This window comes from Filobasidium floriforme (assembly GCF_021052385.1).
Source record: "Filobasidium floriforme strain CBS 6241 chromosome Unknown HD553scaffold_11, whole genome shotgun sequence".
Classification (NCBI taxonomy): Eukaryota; Fungi; Basidiomycota; class Tremellomycetes; order Filobasidiales; family Filobasidiaceae; genus Filobasidium; species Filobasidium floriforme.
Genome location: NW_025763632.1, coordinates 752,108 through 770,067, shown reverse-complemented (window position 1 = coordinate 770,067; position 17,960 = coordinate 752,108). Strand labels below are relative to the sequence as shown.

The 17,960-nt window shown below is 53.1% G+C and overlaps 3 protein-coding genes across 3 annotated transcripts; all 3 read left to right on the top strand.

Moving 5' to 3' along the window:
• Positions 1-4,213: 4,213 nt before the first annotated feature.
• Positions 4,214-9,450, top strand: HD553DRAFT_311748 (uncharacterized protein). Its single transcript, XM_046180011.1, has 7 exons — positions 4,214-5,637; positions 5,721-5,971; positions 6,079-6,403; positions 6,472-6,827; positions 6,899-7,703; positions 7,771-7,784; positions 7,851-9,450. The coding sequence occupies exons 1-7, from the start codon at positions 4,530-4,532 to the stop codon at positions 9,372-9,374; spliced, it is 4,383 nt and encodes a 1,460-aa protein (XP_046036687.1). The 5' UTR covers positions 4,214-4,529; the 3' UTR covers positions 9,375-9,450.
• Positions 9,451-10,401: 951 nt separating this feature from the next.
• Positions 10,402-15,538, top strand: HD553DRAFT_355763 (ABC-2 type transporter-domain-containing protein; the record flags this gene model as incomplete). Its single annotated transcript, XM_046183834.1, has 11 exons — positions 10,402-10,737; positions 10,814-11,203; positions 11,279-11,558; positions 11,624-12,207; positions 12,285-12,628; positions 12,692-12,783; positions 12,849-13,157; positions 13,224-14,015; positions 14,085-14,784; positions 14,847-14,965; positions 15,045-15,538. Exons 1-11 carry the CDS (start codon positions 10,600-10,602, stop codon positions 15,536-15,538), a joined length of 4,242 nt encoding a protein of 1,413 aa, XP_046036686.1. The 5' UTR covers positions 10,402-10,599.
• A 155-nt stretch (positions 15,539-15,693) lies between these two features.
• On the top strand, positions 15,694-17,954 carry HD553DRAFT_311744 (histidine phosphatase superfamily). The gene is made up of 10 exons (XM_046180010.1): positions 15,694-15,945; positions 16,050-16,083; positions 16,160-16,177; positions 16,263-16,495; positions 16,583-16,748; positions 16,862-16,941; positions 17,025-17,046; positions 17,121-17,387; positions 17,471-17,512; positions 17,576-17,954. Exons 1-10 carry the CDS (start codon positions 15,881-15,883, stop codon positions 17,834-17,836), a joined length of 1,188 nt encoding a protein of 395 aa, XP_046036685.1. The 5' UTR covers positions 15,694-15,880; the 3' UTR covers positions 17,837-17,954.
• The last annotated feature ends 6 nt before the right edge of the window (positions 17,955-17,960 follow it).

Sequence of the window (17,960 nt, the reverse complement as noted above, 5' to 3'; positions counted from 1 at the left end):
TTGGCTCGACATTCAGAAGCAAGGCAACGTTGCTGGTCTCATCTTTGACCAGAAATATCATTGAGATCGCTCGTCTCACACAAAACCGACTCCCCGAGAGATCATTTGGCTTGAGAGCGCATGGATATCCTCTCGCAACCCGAGAGCACATAATTAGCATTGTCGACATCATCAGCCGCCAAGATGAATGATGAAATAGTACTACGGCAGCACTTGATATGGCCCTCATCGATGACACATCCATTTACCTGGTCCCGCTTGATCGTCTTGAGCCTCGCAGACCTTTTGTTCCTGCTACGACATAAAAGTCATCTGGAGCTATTGCATCGGACCCAGAAGCCGATCCGACCCGAATGTGCGAATGCAGGTTTGTCCGCAAGCTCAGACGTCAATCTTCTTGTAGGAATCTCGAGTTCAATGCGGACGAAGATGTGGACGATGGAATTGAACAGGTCGAGCTTCGAAGGATGAACAAGTCGGGCAAGGCTTAGGGCTGTGGCAGCCGATAGGTACAGTCAATCTCCATCATCTATCCACCCTAAAAAGGAATATATCTAACTTTGAATGGCCGCTTGTCAGACTTGAAGGCCTTGTTGAGAATCGAGCGACATGAGATCCCCATTAATCCCCATTGACAGCGAGCAGAGTGGGGCGAGGAGAACGGTGTCCGGGATGCTTATCCTTCGATGGAAGAATAGGTGCATTGCCTACCTTACGGTATCGCATCGGTCGTCGTTGGCGCTTGTCCGCGTCGCAAGATACAAGTTGGCATCGGATTGACTGTGCGACTCACATTTGACGACCCGCTCTTAAACTCAAAGCGGGAGGAGACTTGAAGAGCGTTGATTAGATGTACCGGTGTATGCGATTGGAGGTGCCTTGAGGATCTTATCTTCGGCTGCGTCCTTGATCATCGTTTTCTGCGTGGGCCGTTCGTCAACACTTATATACCGGGTCAGCACTCAATATGAACGTCGCCACCCACATCGAGAACGGATGAGCTCCTAGTTCGCAATTCAACGCGTTTGCTCCTGCTGACTGCCCTTCCAGACAAAATGAACCGGCAACTTCTAGGCCATGTTCCACTTACAAATAGGATCGTAACATAGTCACGTTCATCCTGACCACCACGATGTAATTTTACGAAGTAGTTCAAGTCTCGCCTCGCTTACCTTGAAAAACTTGAAATGAGAAAGAGGCAGATCCGGGTGGGTGTATAGCTTCTTGCCTCGCTTATGGGGTGCCGGCTTTGTGTGAGCACGAGGGGCAATGTCGAGAAGCAGGGCGCTATTCATGATAGTAAGGGCGTGTTCATCCTTGCTAATCGGTACTTCCAACAGCGAGGCTATAGTACTTTGTTGCTGTACGCCCTGTGCTGCTGCTCTGGCTGGCGAGTGATTGGGTGTCCATGTTTGTCGGATATGATTCAAGTGGGTTTTCTCTGGTTGTCGACATTCATCTTCTGGGTAGTGCATATCTTCCTCAAACGTTGTCGAAAAGACTACCGGATCATCGCGATCTCGCTTCGTCGGTTCCGTTCTCGGCTCGTCGTGGCGTTGTTCTGTGAAGGCCATTGGTACGCCTCTTGACAGTGCAAGAAGACAGCGCAAGCCGTTGAGAATGAAACCTGTTAAGGCTCGACTTCCCATGTGAGAACAGGCCACTCGAGCTGTCTGTTGCGACACTATGGGGCAGGTCGTCACAATCTTGGGTTGAAACGCGTTTCAGACGGGAAACCGAAGGACGAAGAATTGACACGTCAGCAAGGAAAATGGCTCGTGGTTCGCTGTTCTTATCACACAATCGCGACACCACTTCGACTCCCGACCTCGACCTCATCAGTCGATCAGTCGGTCAATCGACATCAGCAGTCATCAGCCCGCTTCGACGGCGATCAAATGGACAAGCCATCTGTCTGCCATGGTAAGCAAGGGATACGGATGAGTGGAAGCTCGTCCCGAGTCAACAGCTCATCTAGGGGTCTACCTGCTCTTCATCCTTCGACCACGCTCGATCTCAGCCACAATCAGGTCAGCTGCAACCGGAATTCTTCGATTTCGATAACCAAACTGCTATCAGCACCATATCAGTCTGGATCGCTGTTGGTGAACCGGGTCGGGATAACGCGGATTGCTACTGGTATGCCATGTCATGGAGATGAAGACGGCTGTCCGCCGCCGATTCAGCTCGCCGCTGGCTTCCTTGCTGGTTCGCGGATCGTCGATGCAGATGTCGTGACCTTATGGGGAGCTCCTGCTTCGAGTCGGCCCTGTAGCTTGCCTGATATCAGACGTATCGGAGGCTCTCCTCTCTTTCATCTGTGAGTGCGAACGAGGCGGCCATTTCCCTTCTTGTCGTCTGATTGCCCTTTTTTTACAATTGCAGACATCCTCATTCTGTTCCATCGTTTCTTCCGACCCTTGATCCACCTCTCTTGTTCCGCACGCACACACACGCACAAAAACACACACGTATCATCAAGTCATCTCCGCAATGATGCCCAAAGCTAGTAAAAGGTGTGAGACACCCGCATCTAGACCCTCTCTTCTTCCCTATCCCTTTCCCTCTTCTTGATTACGAGGTTCTACTTCAACGGTCTTCTTCAGCATCTTCCTTCTTCCTTTTCGAACGATACGGACCTTGTCAACGGACGATGGACGCACCGAGTAGCCCCTCCCGTAGCATCCCCATTGCAAAAAGGCGGGAGCGAGGTGTCCTTTAGCACGACTCTTGTCCAAAGTACATCATGGACGGAGTGGGAACCAAAAAAAAGGGTCATTCGCCCGATCTTACCGGTCGCATGACGGTTCCTTGCTGAAAAGGCGGAGAGACGTTACGTGGCTGGGAAGGACAGGGAGGTTTGATTGTTCCCGGAGTTGTAAGGCAGGACGAACAGAAGACAACATACGTCCTCCTCTTGGATGTCGTCTCTCGGTCTCTTCGGAGAAAGAGCGTCGTCGTTCCGGGAGAGGACGGGCGCTCGGAAATAGACGACCCTTTTCCTCTTCTACCCAGTTTCACCTGGAGCGGAAACCAACGAGGATATCCAGGCGTCGTAAAGGACGAGCGGACAAAAACAACCATACAAAAACGTCTAGGTAAAAAAGCCAAGCGCGCTCGTCGACAAGACCAACGGCGAGACTGCGTGAAATGTTGGACGGATAATACGGGGTAGTGGTCCTACCCGTCTTCCCCAGTCACCATCGCCTGAAAAACGATAAAGATGAACGAGAGGGAAGGAAGGTGGCGGTCTTTTTCGTCTTTCGACTCCGGGAGGATTCTGTAGGTCATCTTTTTGGCCGTGGTTCGGTTGGTCTGGCTTTTTCGGTCGGGGTTCGGGGGGAAGTCCTGGGCGGTCCGTGTGGTTCGACTCCCTTTTGGGGAGTGGAACCCTGGTATCCGGGTCTTCCTGTCGGTACTCTGATCGGAGGGTCATACAAGCCAAACGAGCTGCGGTCAGGGGAGGATTTGCGAGGTTCGACCGGGCAAGGGAGACAACAGGGAGAAGAACGTCCTCGCTTTCTCTACTCGGGGGAAGTCGCTCGAGTAACAGCTGAATCGAGAATTCGAGGTGTTCGGGTCTCCACAAAAGGCACGAACACCGGAAATCGTCTCTCGGATCGGTATATGAATCAGGCGGACATCACATAAACAAAAAAATCTCGGTCGTGTGTCGTCAAAGTTCGGCAAGGTCGTTCGGGTGGAGAGGTCGAGTGATCGTGTCTGCGGGGAGTATCGGGGATCTTGTCTTCTTGAAAAGCGACTGGGTACGGGGACGGAGAGAACAGGGTCTGGAATCGGGGGTGTTGGAGGAACACGACTCGGTCCGTCTGGGACGTGAGAGGTTCGAGCTCGGACTCCTTACTCTGCAAGGAGGGGGAGGATGGGTGAAGGCCCACTGAGCGGAAATTCGATGACTTGGTTTTGATTGCGTGTGTTTGTTGTGTGCGTGCGTGTGCGTGGTCGTGGGATATGGAACACCTTGTACCGAATCATTACATGTGATCGTTGTTTGCTTTGTTTGTGACTATCAAACGGTTCATGGAATACAGCGATAAAAACGCTTTTGTCCAAGTTCCCAAGGTTCGCGTAAGCTACGCGTCTTGCGACTTTCCCGTTTGAGCGAGATTTCCTTGGGATAGGTCGACCATCCGACCATCAGCCATCAGAGCACCTCGGTTCTCGTCTGTTCCGTTCTGATCGCAGTGTGCAGTGCAGAGTGACAACAATCCTCTCTCCCTCCTCTGGAACCCCATCCCCGCAACCCACGTGCCCCACCAACAAACCCTCCCCCTGACAGTCCCCGATCTCGCACCGGGTCGGTCGGCTAAATATCACTTGGCTGCATGACGACGCCCGCCGAGCAGCAAGAATAGGCTCCATCAGCCATCAGCTGCTTACGCTCCTCTCACACCAATCCTTACCCTTCTTCTCCGGGTCGATCACCCGCTCATCTCCGTCAAACAGCTTCAGAGTCGTTTGTCGTCCGGGGGTTCCGGTGCATTGGAGATCTAGTGATAGAGAGATTCATGGACATGGATCTTCAGCAGCCAGGACCCGTTGATGGGCAGTCGAACGGTCACGTCGAGGAGGTCATCGCGAACAGGCCACAAGATGGATCAATAGCGACAGCGTCCCAGACATCGAACCAACCGGACCTGCGTCCTTTGAGCACTTCGGCCGGTGATGTTGCCGATACCAATCCTCCGTCGATATCATCTTCGCAACCACCATCAATAGCTGCACCATCATCACTGCCGCCCACTCAGTCTCAGTCGACAAATCCTCCTCTCCCTCAAGATGTCGCATACAACTCGAACCCGAACTCTACACCCACCTTTGCATCTTCCCCTCAACCACAAACACATATACAAGCACAATCACAAGCACAGTCACATCCAGATCCTAACAACATCAATGCGAACGCAAACACAAATACACCCCGTCAACCTCCCCACCCGGACTCTCCTCTCCCACCCGCCTTGCAAGCTCAATTCTACGCTCGGTTCAGGATCCAACCTCCGCAGACTCATGGACAGCTGCAACAGTTCTTACGGCAGGCCGCTCAGGCTCAAGCGGCTTTCCAGGCGAGGTCTGCGAACATGAACATGAACGCGAACATGAATGGGGCTGCGCCTGGGGTGCGGCAGGGAGAGTCGGCAGGTGAAAGGCCTGGTGCTGGACCCGGTCCTGGTGCTGGACCCGGTCTTGGCCCGATGGGAATGGCGATGAATGCGAATGCCCAGGCGGGTAGTCAAGCTCTAGCCAACCTCAATCCGAATCCGAACCCGAATCAACAATCAAACCCGAGTTCTGGGGGTGGGACACCTACGGTTCAGAACGGGCAACACGCCGAACAAAGCTCGAACGTAGGAGTACCTTCCATACCGGAATCAGCGCTGGCACCGGTCGTCTCTCCCGCAGAGTCGGTATCAGCGCAGAAGTCTGGATCTCAATCTGGCACTCCGAACTCGACCACTCTGGTACAGGCGGTCGAGAATGGGGCGTCGACACCGAAGAGTGGGACGATGTCGTTCCAACCTGGACCGACATCGTTAGGTGTGACGGACCAGGCGGTCGGTCAAGGTCAAAATCAGACACCTCAGCTCAACGAACAGCCTCTCGGGGGGACGCCTGGTAAGCCTCGTGGTCGGCTCGTCAAAACGTTTCCCTTGCCAAACCTTTACTGACTGGGAGATCCGGCTTGTTCGTGTTCTTAGCCGAATCAGACTCGACGAACCGACCATCCGACGTCCCTTCTTTCCGACCTCGTCAGCTCTCCGGGTCTGATAGGGGTGATCTGCATGCCGCGTTGGCTTCGGTCGTGAAGAGTCCCGCTGGGAACACGCTTGCCCTTGGAGGACCTGGAGCGGGAGTAGGTCTGGTCGGCAATGGAAGTGGAAGTGGACCGCACTTCGATGGATTGGGCAGGTTGCCGGCTGGGATGGATATGGAGGCTATCAGGAGACAAGTGAGTCGACCTATCCTGCTGCCTTTCTTCCCTGGTAGATTGCGATGTCGTCAAGATTGGGTCAGAATGGGACGAGGGATGCTGAGCTTGACTCGATACAAAAACAGATGCAAGCTCTAAGAGAAAGTCAGAACAGACGAAGTAGCGCTTCGGGAAGCCAACAGCCTATGATGGCGGGATCACCTGGATATAATCCGATTTCCAACCCGCTCGGAGCGGCTGGAATGGCAATGAATGGGAGCGCGGTTGCGAATAGTCCGCTTGATGCGACTATGGGCGCGGGGAGCAGCCCGGCGTTGATCACGGAAGTCAATGGCGAGAAGGGTGGACACGATCAGCAGGTTCAAGCTCAGGCCGGGCAAGGTACGAACGGGACGGAGAACGTTGGAAATGGGGCGGAGGCGAAGGTGGACGCGCAGCAAGGTGTTCCTGGTGAGTCGAGGTTCCGCTTGGACAGGTCGAGGTGTTTTTTGCTCAGTAGGTCGGCATACGGTCATTAGATAACGCATCAGGAACACCTTTATCAGCGAACAACGAGATGGGCTCACAACAGCAGCAGCAGCAGCAGCAGCAGCAGCAGCAATCACAGCAACCACAGCAACCACAACAACAACCACAGCGACGTCCCACGAACCCAAACCAGGCTGCGTTCGCCGCCCATTTCTTACATACCCTTCGGCAATTTGTAACGGCAAGGAATATTCCTACTCCGCCGAATCTGTTTGTGTACGAGCCGGCGGACCCGGAGGTTCCTGGCTCCACGCCCACGCCTGCAGGGGCGATAGACGTTTTCGGGAAGAAGGTCGACATCTTCAGGCTATATTTTACTGTCGTGCAGATGGGAGGATGTGCTAAAGTGAGGGCATGCATGTCTCCCAAATCGGAAGGAAATGTGTCTGAGGATACTTGATGTTTGCTCATTTCTAGGTCGCAGCCATCGACGGCTGGACCAAATTGGCTGCCTCATGGGGCTTCCCACCGTTCTTGCCCAGTCCATGGACTTTACTCTCCGGGAACTCGCAAGGCTCAGCTCAGCAGTTCCAGATGACGAGGACAACAACGATCCCTGGCGAGATGCTGTTGAACATCTACGAGACCGTATTGCGCGATTTTGAAGAGCAATCGCGGATCGGTCAGGCGGCTCAGGCAGCACAGGCTGCCAAGATGCAGCAGCAGCAGCAGTTGGGACGTTCGCAACAGGCACAACAGGCAGGCGATGTCTCAACGGGACCTAGCGGGAATGTCGGCTCGACCGACGACCGGGATCCATCGAAATCCAACCAGCCGATAAACGTCGATGGCGATTCCAAACGTGATCTTCCACCTGGTTCGGATAATCCAAGCGAGCAGGTGCATGACTCGGCATCAGGAATACCCGAGTCTTCAGCGAAGGACATCGAAGAGACGGCCAAGCTCGATCAAACGCCTGCAAACGCGGCTCAGGCCGGATCATCATCTCGACCGGCTTCCAGAGCCGGTTCCACAGTGTCGCAGATGGGACCAAGTTCTTCTCTAGGTTCAAGTCGACCTGAAGGGGAAATGTTGGCTCATCGACAACGTATGCTTCTGCAAGCCCAGACGAAAGCCATGCTACAGGGGGTTCCCAGTCCGACCTTGTCGATTCGCTCGAATCAGGAAAGCGGTCCTAGTGGTAGCGGTAGCGGCGTGTCTGTGAATGGCTTCAACGGGTCTTCAGGCGGACCGGGTTCGAATGGTCAGGAAGAAGCGACAGGTGAGTGCGAATCCGCCGCTTTAAAATCAATGTAAGCTGAAACGAATGTCGTCCGCTTGATGTTTAGGTCTCAAGCGAAAGGTAAGCTCAATGTGCATGAGGGCAGCATCTAACCGGTCTAATCCTTCAATTTGATATTCACTTCAGCTGTCCGACTTGGCAAAACCTCGCGAGAAGACCCCCGAACCGCTGCCGAAACGGATACGATACAAGATCGAATACAGACCGCTCAGCCGCATGGTGGACGCTCATGGTGGTTGGGACGTCGAGGCCTTGGCGCTTGCACATCGAGATAACGCTCTGGCACGGGAAGCGCTGATGGTGGAGGACTTGGGAAGGGTCGACATCGAAGCCCTGTCGATGAGCATACGTTCGCGAATACCTTCCGAGCTGTCCTACGCTTTGACCGTTCTCGGAATGCTTTCGATGCCAGGCAAGGGGGATGATAAAGGTGGTTTGGGGCTAGGTCACTGCGGCGATCTGCTCGACGACCTTGTCGATCTTGTCGAGGACGAAGCCTTTGGGGAGGACGGGTGGAAGGACTGGGCGGAAAAGGTTCAGGCGATCTCTTCCACGACAAGAGGACCTTTGGATATGACCGAAAACCGGAAGACCCCACATAAGGACCTGCTCGTATCAGCCCAAGTGGAGGATTACAGCCGCGCAGACGCCGACCAGAGCCACTTATCCCGTCGCGTCGAGGTTGTCCTGCTGGTGGTCAGCTTACTCCGAAATTTCTCGCTGATGGCGGATAATTACACCATCATGACTCGGCACGCACGCGTTGTCGAGATCATGATTCGAGTTTGCGACCCGCGCCTGACACTACCAGTCTCGCCGGTATGGAGCCAGAACGAGGGACCGGCCATGTTCAAACAGGCCGATCATCTTCGCATACGGGAAGACGTTCTCGATGTCTTTCACGGCCTATCTTCCAGCTTAAACCTGAGGGTTCTACCTCTGGACGCGGTCGGCCTCATGGTCGAGCTTGCACTATCGCATTTGAAAGGGTCGCAGACGGATCTGATCAGTGATCGCCTGTTCCGCGGACCTGCGGATCCTCTGGACATGCCCGACAAGGCCGTATTAGCGCTCGAGATCCTCACGCAGACGTCTTGCTCCGACCCCAATCGAAGGGTCTTGCGTCAATTAGACGCTGACACTATCGTGGAGGTCTTTATGACGTGCCTCAAATATCTCGCGTTCGACGAGCAGGACGCCAAGATGTTGTTGCACTATCCGCCCATGCTGGACGTGCAAGTCAAGCTGGCATTTTGCCTCTACAATTTTGCCTTTGTGGCGTCCCTTCCCGCTCGGGCACGTCTGCGCGAGACCGTAGGCGTACTCTCTGTCCTCAGCACTAGTATCCACTTGCTCAGTCGAGCCACGGCACATCCTTATGCTGTCATGGTACGCTGCCTGAGCGAGACGATAGGCGTCTTAAACGGGCCGGACGATCTCATGGGAGAACGCCGGCAATTGACCTTCGGGTCAGGTGCCAGCGTCAGGGGTCTCAAGGGCTGGAATGACGCGCAGGACGTGATGGAGCAAGGTATCCTGGCAGGATACGAGGACCGGTTGTTGGTCGACTTTCTCGCTGTTGGCCGGGCCGCCGGACAGTTGGACAAGGCGACTTTCGAGGCGATCTCGAGATCGGTATGGGCGTTGTAAGGGTGTTCAAAAAGAGGATGCAATGAAATATACCATGGCAAGCAGAGGCGACACTGCATCAGGGTTGCGTGATGGACTCATTGCAGCGTCAGATGCTGATCGCGTTGAATGAACTGCGAATTAGAAGTCATTCATCGGCGAAGTGCCTCGACATCCCGCAGATCACTCATACACCCCTCCACGCATTCTGAATTCTCTTCTCATATACCTCACAATACCACAATGCGGAACAACCACAATAAAGGTTGACAAAGTGGTCAGATTTGTGGATGGACATCTTCATATGGTCCAGGTTCTGCATGACCTCCCGGTACAGCAGCAGCAACAGCAACACCCCCAATCGGTCGTTCCGGTATGTCTCGAATCTCCGTGCGCCATCGCCGACTTTACAGCGTTGTTGCACATCGATGGAACAGATGCACATCGATAGAACAGATGTTCGATCTGAACATCAGGTTCAACATTCTCGCCTTTGAAACAAGTTTGACCATGGATTATCGTCCGAACGTCCCGTTGCCCGTCCCTGAGACGGCCATATTATCAATCGCTTGCGCTTGACAAGCCCGTCTCTTGGCTCGGGACTTTTACCGTTTGCGGCAACGGCCTCATAGCGCGGAGGAAATGTAGCTCCGCGCCCACAACTCGATTCTTCGATGCGGTTTCACTCGATACAGATCAGGAAGCAGGAAGCTCAGGAAGAGTCATACAGAGAGCGATCAACGGTGATCGGGGGATTTTGCACGTGGCCGAGATATCACGCATGGTGGATACCTTGAGCCTTGAGCGGGCACCACTGTCGGAACCGACACGACGAAGATCGGCTGCTCGCCGCGACAACAGAACGTCACACCCAGACATCGATCCTGACTACCTATGCTTGCAACGTCGAATTATGCTGCAGCTATGCATGCTGCTGATGCACTCGAGAGAGAGCTACCTTTGGCCAGACCACCTCTAGGCCGTCACGTGATTTGTTGTTGCGGTCCATCGATGCATAGCGCTTCGTGCCCTTGATCGCGGATCGGTTTGGACGGGCGCGGGCACGGGCATGGATACATGATGATTATGACAGCTTGCTAACAAGTTGGATTTGCTATCAAACCGATTCGAAGCTGGGCCCGTTCAGTCTCATACATAAGAAGCTATCATATCGCAGCACAACAGCAGGAAGAACGATGAATCTAGATCTGAAAGTCAAACAGACATCGGTTTTGCAGAAATCAAGATGCAGAACCCTGCCATTACCAAGTCCGCCTTGGACAATCATTATACACCTAGCACCGAAGAGGATATCGAGCTCGACAGCTCAAGTCTGACAGAGAATCCTTCCGGGATCAAGTCATCATGGCCGATGGAAGAAGATGTAAGTCCACGAACAAGTAGAACTTAACTTATGAGATGAGCTAAATAACGATATTGACCCCGCATCACTCATACAGGTCCTCCAGATAAAACAAGAATATGAGGCTGCAGGCTACCCTGCCAAACGTCTCGGAGTGACATGGAACAACCTCACTGTGAAGGGAAAAGCCAGCTCGACCGTCCTGCACGATACCGTTCTCTCCCTATTTAACATTCCGGAGAAGATTAAGATGGGCCGACGACCCGTGCGGGATCAAGTGATTCTTGACGACTGTTTCGGTTGTGTCCGACCAGGACAAGTCTTGCTCGTCTTGGGACGTCCAGGAGCGGGATGTACTACTCTGCTCAAGATGATCGCCAATGATCGAAAGGGCTACTCCTCCATCGATGGGGACATGTGGTACGGCAACATGGACCACGAGAAGGCGGAAGATTTCCGCGGGGAGATCGTCATGAATGGAGAAGAGGTATGGCGCACCTTCGATAACCGACATTGTGGTCTGAGCTGACGTATTTACATTTCCACATACCCACTCCTGTAGGAAATTTTCTATCCTCATATGACCGTTGGCCAAACCATCGAGTTTGCGACTTCACTCAAAACTCCAGCACACGCCATGAAGGACAAACAAAGCCGTATCGAACATCGAGAAAAGACGATGGACTTTTTGTTGAGGAGCATGGGCATCTCGCACACCAGGGATACAGCAGTCGGGAACGAATACGTTCGAGGTGTGAGCGGTGGTGAACGCAAGAGGCTTTCCATCATCGAGACCCTTGCTACGCGTGCAGCTGTCGTCTGTTGGGACAACAGTACTCGAGGTAAGTTTGGGAAACAATCTTGCCAAATCGATATCTGTAGCTAATGACAACCCGGGACTACACAGGTCTAGACGCTTCGACCGCCTTGAACTGGGCGCAAGCAGTTCGAACCATCACCGACGTGCTAGGCCTGGCTTCCATCATGACTCTGTATCAAGCCGGTAATGGGATCTACGATTTGGTCGACGACGTCATGGTCCTTCACAAGGGGTTGACAATCTACTATGGTCCTCGAGCAGAGGCTAGAGGATTCTTCGAGGAGCTTGGGTTCGAGCATACCGCCGGAGCGAACATCGCCGACATGCTTACGGGAGTGACCGTGCCGACCGAAAGGAAGATCGCTCCTGGCTATGAGCATACCTTTCCCCGGACCGCCCAAGATATCAGGAAGGCTTATCTTGACCACGAAATTTATCGGACCATGCGCAGCAAGCAGGATTATCCCCAGTCGGAAACGGCGGCTCAGAACACAGTTGCTTTCGTCGACGCTGTCAAGCTTGCTCAGGATAAGAACCTGCCCAAGCACTCTGTCCTCACTGTTGGTCTGCTGGATCAGGTCATGATCCTCGCTCGAAGGCAATTCCGACAAATCTGGGGCGACAAACTTTTCCTCTATATCCGTCAAGGCAACACGATCATTCAAGCCTTGGTAAGGAGGTTCTCGAACCCGACATGCTGTTCTACATACTGAATTGATCTTTGCGTTCCGTTTCACACTCGGCTCAGATCATGGGCTCTCTCTTCTTCCAGGTCGATGACAACAGTTCCGGTCTCTTCATCAGGGGAGGCGCCATCTTCTTCAGTACGGTCTATCATACTCTATTCGCGCTGCAGGAGGTCGAGGCAAGCTTCCTCGGCAGAGCAGTGCTGGCGAAACAGAAAGGCTTCGCCCTCTTCCATCCCGTTACATACGTGGCAGCGCAGGTTTTCGGCGATCTCCCAGTCATTCTGGTACAGGTGACGCTATTCTCAGTCATCCTCTATTTCATGACCGGGTTGCTACTCGATGCCGGAGCCTTCTTCACCTATTGGGCGATCGTTTTCGCCACGACGATGTGTGCGACTGCCTTGTAAGCTACTTGTCGATCGTCGGAACGCCTCTGATTGAGCTTCGTTAACGCCGCGTGCTGCAGGTTCCGTATGATCGGGACGAGCTTTTCTACATTCAACAATGCTTCAAAGGTTGGCGGATTGACGATCATGGTCTTGTTCACTTACAGCGGATGTGAGTATACCCTTGCTACCCGGACAGACAATCTGTATAGGGGACTGACGCCACTTCACCTCTAGACATCATCTACCGACCTTCGATGCATCCCTGGTTCGAATGGTTGATTTACATCGATCCGCTCTTCTATGCCGTAGAGGCCATGATGGCGAACGAGCTCGAGGGTAGAAACTTTGCTTGTCAAGGTTACAATTTGGTACCTTTTGGACCGGAATACGCCGGTCAACCGGCTGGTTGTTCGGGTGTTCCGGGATCGATCGGGGCTACAGTCGAAGGGACCAACTACCTGTCATACCTCAGCTTCAAGCACAAGCACATCTGGCGAAACTTTGGAGTTATCTGGGCATATTGGTTCCTGTTCGTCTTGATCAGTACGTCCTGTTTGAACACGAAGATGCTTTATTGTGAAATGCTAACGATGTCGGTTGCTTGTGTAGCGGCGCTGTTGATGACCTATAGTGTCTCAAACGATTCGGGCGGTTCCAAGATAGAATTCGCACGAAACCAGGCGACCCTGGCTGCTATTGCGCAGACGGATGACAACAATGACCCGGAGAAACAGCTGGACAGCAAGGAGACTGTCGCCCCGAAGGAAGAAGCAAACCACAACAAAGAGGATTCGAAACTGATCAAGAATACTTCCGTGTTCACGTGGGAGAACCTGACTTACACCGTCAAGACGGCCGATGGGGACCGAGTCTTGCTCGATAATGTCAACGGTTTCGTCAAACCTGGAACTCTGGGCGCCTTGATGGGAAGTTCCGGCGCGGGGAAGACCACCTTGCTCGATGTCCTCGCTCAACGCAAGACGGAAGGAGAGATCAGCGGAAAGATTCACGTCGACGGCCGTACCCTACCTCTCGCTTTCCAACGTTCCGCTGGATATTGTGAACAACTCGATGTACACGAACCTCTGGCGACCGTCAGGGAGGCACTCGAGTTCTCTGCCGTTCTGCGACAGTCCCGGGAGATTCCCAAGGCGGAAAAGCTGGCTTATGTCGATACGGTTATTGACCTGCTCGAGATGAGGGACATCGAACACGCGCTAGTGGGGACCACCGGGAATGGGTTGAGCGTCGAACAGCGCAAGAGGCTTACCATCGGTGTCGAGCTCGTCGCGAAGCCCTCTATCTTGTTGTTCCTGGACGAACCCACTTCTGGTCTGGATTCACAATCCGCCTTTTCGATCGTCAAGTTCTTGCGTAAACTAGCCGATGCGGGTCAAGCCAGTGAGTTGAACGCCGAATCGTCGTTAAGCGCGAACGCTTGAAACTGACTCATCTCGTTGGTTTCAATAGTTCTCGTTACCATCCACCAGCCGAGTGCCTCGCTCTTCTACGAGTTTGACAACCTGCTCCTTCTCGCTCGAGGAGGCAAGACGGTCTACAACGGTCCTATCGGTCACCAAGCCTCTGCCGTCAAAGATTACTTCGAACGTTCCGGCGCGCCTTGTCCGCCCGGACGTAACCCCGCTGAACACATGATCGACGTCGTCTCTGGCGAACTGTCGAGGAAAGACGATTGGTCTCAGATCTGGCTCAATTCTCCGGAACACGCTGCGGTTCAGGAAGAACTCCAAGCGATCGAACAGGATGCTTTGAGTCGGCCTGTCGCTTACGACGAACAGGCCGAGGAGTTCGCAGCGAGCTTGTGGGAACAGTGCAAGGTCGTCAACAAGCGGAACAGTATTTCCCTCTTCCGGGACACCGAATACGTCACCAACAAGGCGGCCTTGCACATCTTTGCCGCGCTCTTCAACGGGTTCTCTTATTGGATGCTCGGAGAGGGAACCATCGACCTACAGAACAAGGTCTTTACGGTGTTCAGTTTCATCTTCGTCGCCCCTGGAGTCATTGCGCAGGTCCAACCGCTTTTCATCGGCCGAAGGGATATCTTTGAAGCGAGAGAAAAGAAGGCCAAGATTTACAATTGGAAATCGTTCACCTTTGGGCTTATCGTCTCCGAGTTCCCTTACTTGGTGGTCTGCGCGGTACTCTAGTGAGTTGAAAGGTTCTCAGGGCAAGATTGTGCCGCGGCGTGAGCTAATGATCCTCATTTAGCTTCTGCTCTTGGTACTTTACCGTCGGATTTACGAGCAAAGCTTCGAGGGCTGGACCGGTCTTCCTCGAGGTACTGCTGTACGAGTTCATCTACACCGGTATCGGACAATTCATTGCCAGTGCGTAGAGAAAGCTTCTTACGGAACACGACACAGATGACCGGGGCTAATATTCCGCCGGCTGCGCTGCGTATTGCAGGTTACGCTCCGACCGCCACGATCGCGTCCGCTTTCACGCCCTTGATCATCGGGACTCTCCTGTCCTTCTGCGGTGTTTTCGTTCCCTATGCCGCAATCACGGAGTTCTGGAGGTACTGGCTCTATTATTTGGACGTCTTCACGTACATCATGGGTTCGATCCTGTGGTTTGTCCTCTGGGACCAGCCCGTCAACTGCCGACCGGACGAGTTGACCAACTTTGACCCGCCCTCGGGTCAGACTTGTGGAGCCTACTTGGAGACCTTCTTGACCCAGTACAACCCCGGTGCCAACCTCCTCAACCCGGAATCGACCAGCGGATGTCAAGTGTGTTCGTACAGGAGTGGAACGGATTACTTGAGGACGATCAACATCACCGAGGTGACGACCGGGTGGAGGAATGTCGGGATCACCGGGATCTTTGTGGTCAGCAGTTACGCGATCGTGTTTTTGATGATGAAGCTGCGAACCAAAGCGACGAAGAAGGCCGATTAAATATCAGATAGACGGTGCTCTCTATTCCAGCGATCCTGTATATAGATATATAAAACCTAGAATAATTCTCGTTTGATTGCAACTTGTATTCCATTGTTCGAGGCTATGAAACATGCGCTTGAGGGAAGAGAGAGAGTGTCGATCGATGACGTAATCCCTTCAACACACTCTCTCGGTTACGATCCCCGATCTGTTCCGGTTGCGACTTTCTCGACTTCAACAACTCGCGAGCTTTCCCTTTCATCGTCTTTTGCTAGCTTTATGCTGGTTTCTCATCACGACCTACACCTCCATTTCACACCCTAGCATTCTTGGATAACAGCTCAATAGCCAAACAGAAGCATGCTCGAAACAATCTACGTCTGCAGGCACGGCTTCCGGTCAAACTGGATCGACAAGTCTATCGTGTGAGACCGCATTTCCTTCCCCTTTCTCGTTTCACAGTGATCGAAATATAGCTGAACCCTGACTGAAACTTCCCGCATATCTCTATATATTGTTCATGGATCAGTACCGGGCCCACTAAGCTGGAACGAGATCCTCCTGTGAGTCCTCTTGATCTCGACCAAACGTTCGCGGAATGTCAACAGGGCTGACGATCTGGGCTTGCTGTTCGTGTAGCTGGCGGTGTATGGACTAGTGAGCTTCTTGTCGTATATCACCAAATCTCGACAGTCTACCGTACTAATGAACATCCCCTACCACAATTCTTATTCATTCTTAGGAACAAGCCGAAGCTCTAGCCAAATTCCTCTCTTCCCCGTCCTCTTACCCCTATTCCCCTTCGGATCCGAGCTCTTACATCCAACCCGCCACAAAAGGATCAAGACCATCATCAGACCTCCCTACTCCTGAACTGGTATTCTCGAGCCCGTTTTATCGGTGTGTCCAGACGGCGGCTCCGACGGCTAGGGAGTTGGGCGTGGAAGTCAGATTAGAACACGGGGTTCAGGAATGGTAAGTCCTTTTCTAGACCACGTAATTCATCCCTGTTCTTCCTTCTTGTCGTTTACCTTGTATCGATTCGATCTGGGAACATTCCAGGTATTCAAACGTGATCGATTCTACGGGCCTTCATCCTCGGCCATCCTCGGCAGCGTCACTACAAACCCATTTCCCCCAAACTCCCCTTTGTCAGGAATACGGATCGACGGTGTACGCTAGTAAACGCGGGGAGAGCTTGTCGGAGTTGTTGGCCAGGGCAGAGCTCGTGAGTCCCGTCTTGTCTTGTTTGAACATGATCTCGGTTCGTCTTGACACATGAAGGCTGATCTTGATTTTCTGATATCAACGACGATGATGATCTGATGTCCGGGTTCGAAGTTCGCAGACGTATTCATCAACCGGATAGAGGCAGAATATCCGGATGTCAAGACGATCGTCATCTTTGCTCATGCTGCCAGGTAAGTTGGGCAGTGAGCGTTTTTTACATTTTTGTGTCGAGGCAGGATAACCAATCTTACACCCTTGTTGTTTGTCAAAATAGCGTGATTGCTCTGGGTCGAGCGGTATGTGACGATCAAGTCTCACTGAATCTGCAACGAAGGCTTACTCGACAATGTTATCTTCACCTCCTTATTAGCTTACGGGAAACAAATCGCTCCACGTCACCGCCGGATGTGCGACCACCTCCTTATACCGCCGCAAACCGACCCGCACCTCGAATGGAAGCCTGACGACAACCGAGCTTCCCGTCGACTCGACCAATCCCGTACCAAAACGTCTCATCCCGGACGGAGTCGCACACGAGGATCAAAAAGGTCCTGTCGTCGAGGGTGGGGGCATGTATGAATGCGTTTGGAATGGTCGGGCGGATTATCTGGTCAACGGGGTCGAGAGGGATTGGAGTGTGAGTCTGTGGCGGGGCGTGAGAAGGCGGATCGACATAAATAGCTGATGTTCGGATCTGCGTCGATTTGGTATGGGTCGCAGTTCAAGGATGTCGTGCTCAATGCCGATGGACATGTCATCATGGTGAGTCTCGATCGCTTAGACTCACACATCACAATTCGCTCATTCGGTGTTCCACGTTCTCAGGATCGCGGAGATGGACGACCTCATACAGCTTCCGATGAACTGCCTCTCGGTCTTCCGAAAGAGTTTACCAAGTACCTATCGAAACCCGACCCGTATACACCTATCGTCATGCGGGCCTCGCCGGCCGAAGTACAAAGACTCGCTGGGCACGAGAACATGGAGGAGAAGGACGACGTCGAGCGAGCTGTTATCGGGGAGGTCAGTAAGGGCAGACTCGAGAGGAAGTCGAGTGGAGTCGCTTTACTCGAGTCGAGGATGTGAGAAGGGTGACAACAAGACCAGACGGCTAGCCAAAATGACGTGTAGCATACTCACACAGATGTAGCCGAAAACACTGCGTTCATGAACCAAAATGTAGCCGAAAACACTGCGTTCATGACCATAA

What these genes read in the sequence shown, in the direction of transcription:
- HD553DRAFT_311748 (XM_046180011.1), top strand. Translation starts at nt 4,530, where the DNA reads ATGGACATGGATCTTCAGCAGCCAGGACCCGTTGATGGGCAGTCGAAC. An exon ending in TGGAGGCTATCAGGAGACAA is followed by an intron (nt 5,972 to 6,078) that starts GTGAGTCGACCT and finishes ATACAAAAACAG; the next exon opens with ATGCAAGCTCTAAGAGAAAG. An exon ending in CGCGCAGCAAGGTGTTCCTG is followed by an intron (nt 6,404 to 6,471) that starts GTGAGTCGAGGT and finishes TACGGTCATTAG; the next exon opens with ATAACGCATCAGGAACACCT.
- HD553DRAFT_311744 (XM_046180010.1), top strand. Translation starts at nt 15,881, where the DNA reads ATGCTCGAAACAATCTACGTCTGCAGGCACGGCTTCCGGTCAAACTGG. An exon ending in GAACACGGGGTTCAGGAATG is followed by an intron (nt 16,496 to 16,582) that starts GTAAGTCCTTTT and finishes GGAACATTCCAG; the next exon opens with GTATTCAAACGTGATCGATT. An exon ending in CCGATGGACATGTCATCATG is followed by an intron (nt 17,513 to 17,575) that starts GTGAGTCTCGAT and finishes CCACGTTCTCAG; the next exon opens with GATCGCGGAGATGGACGACC.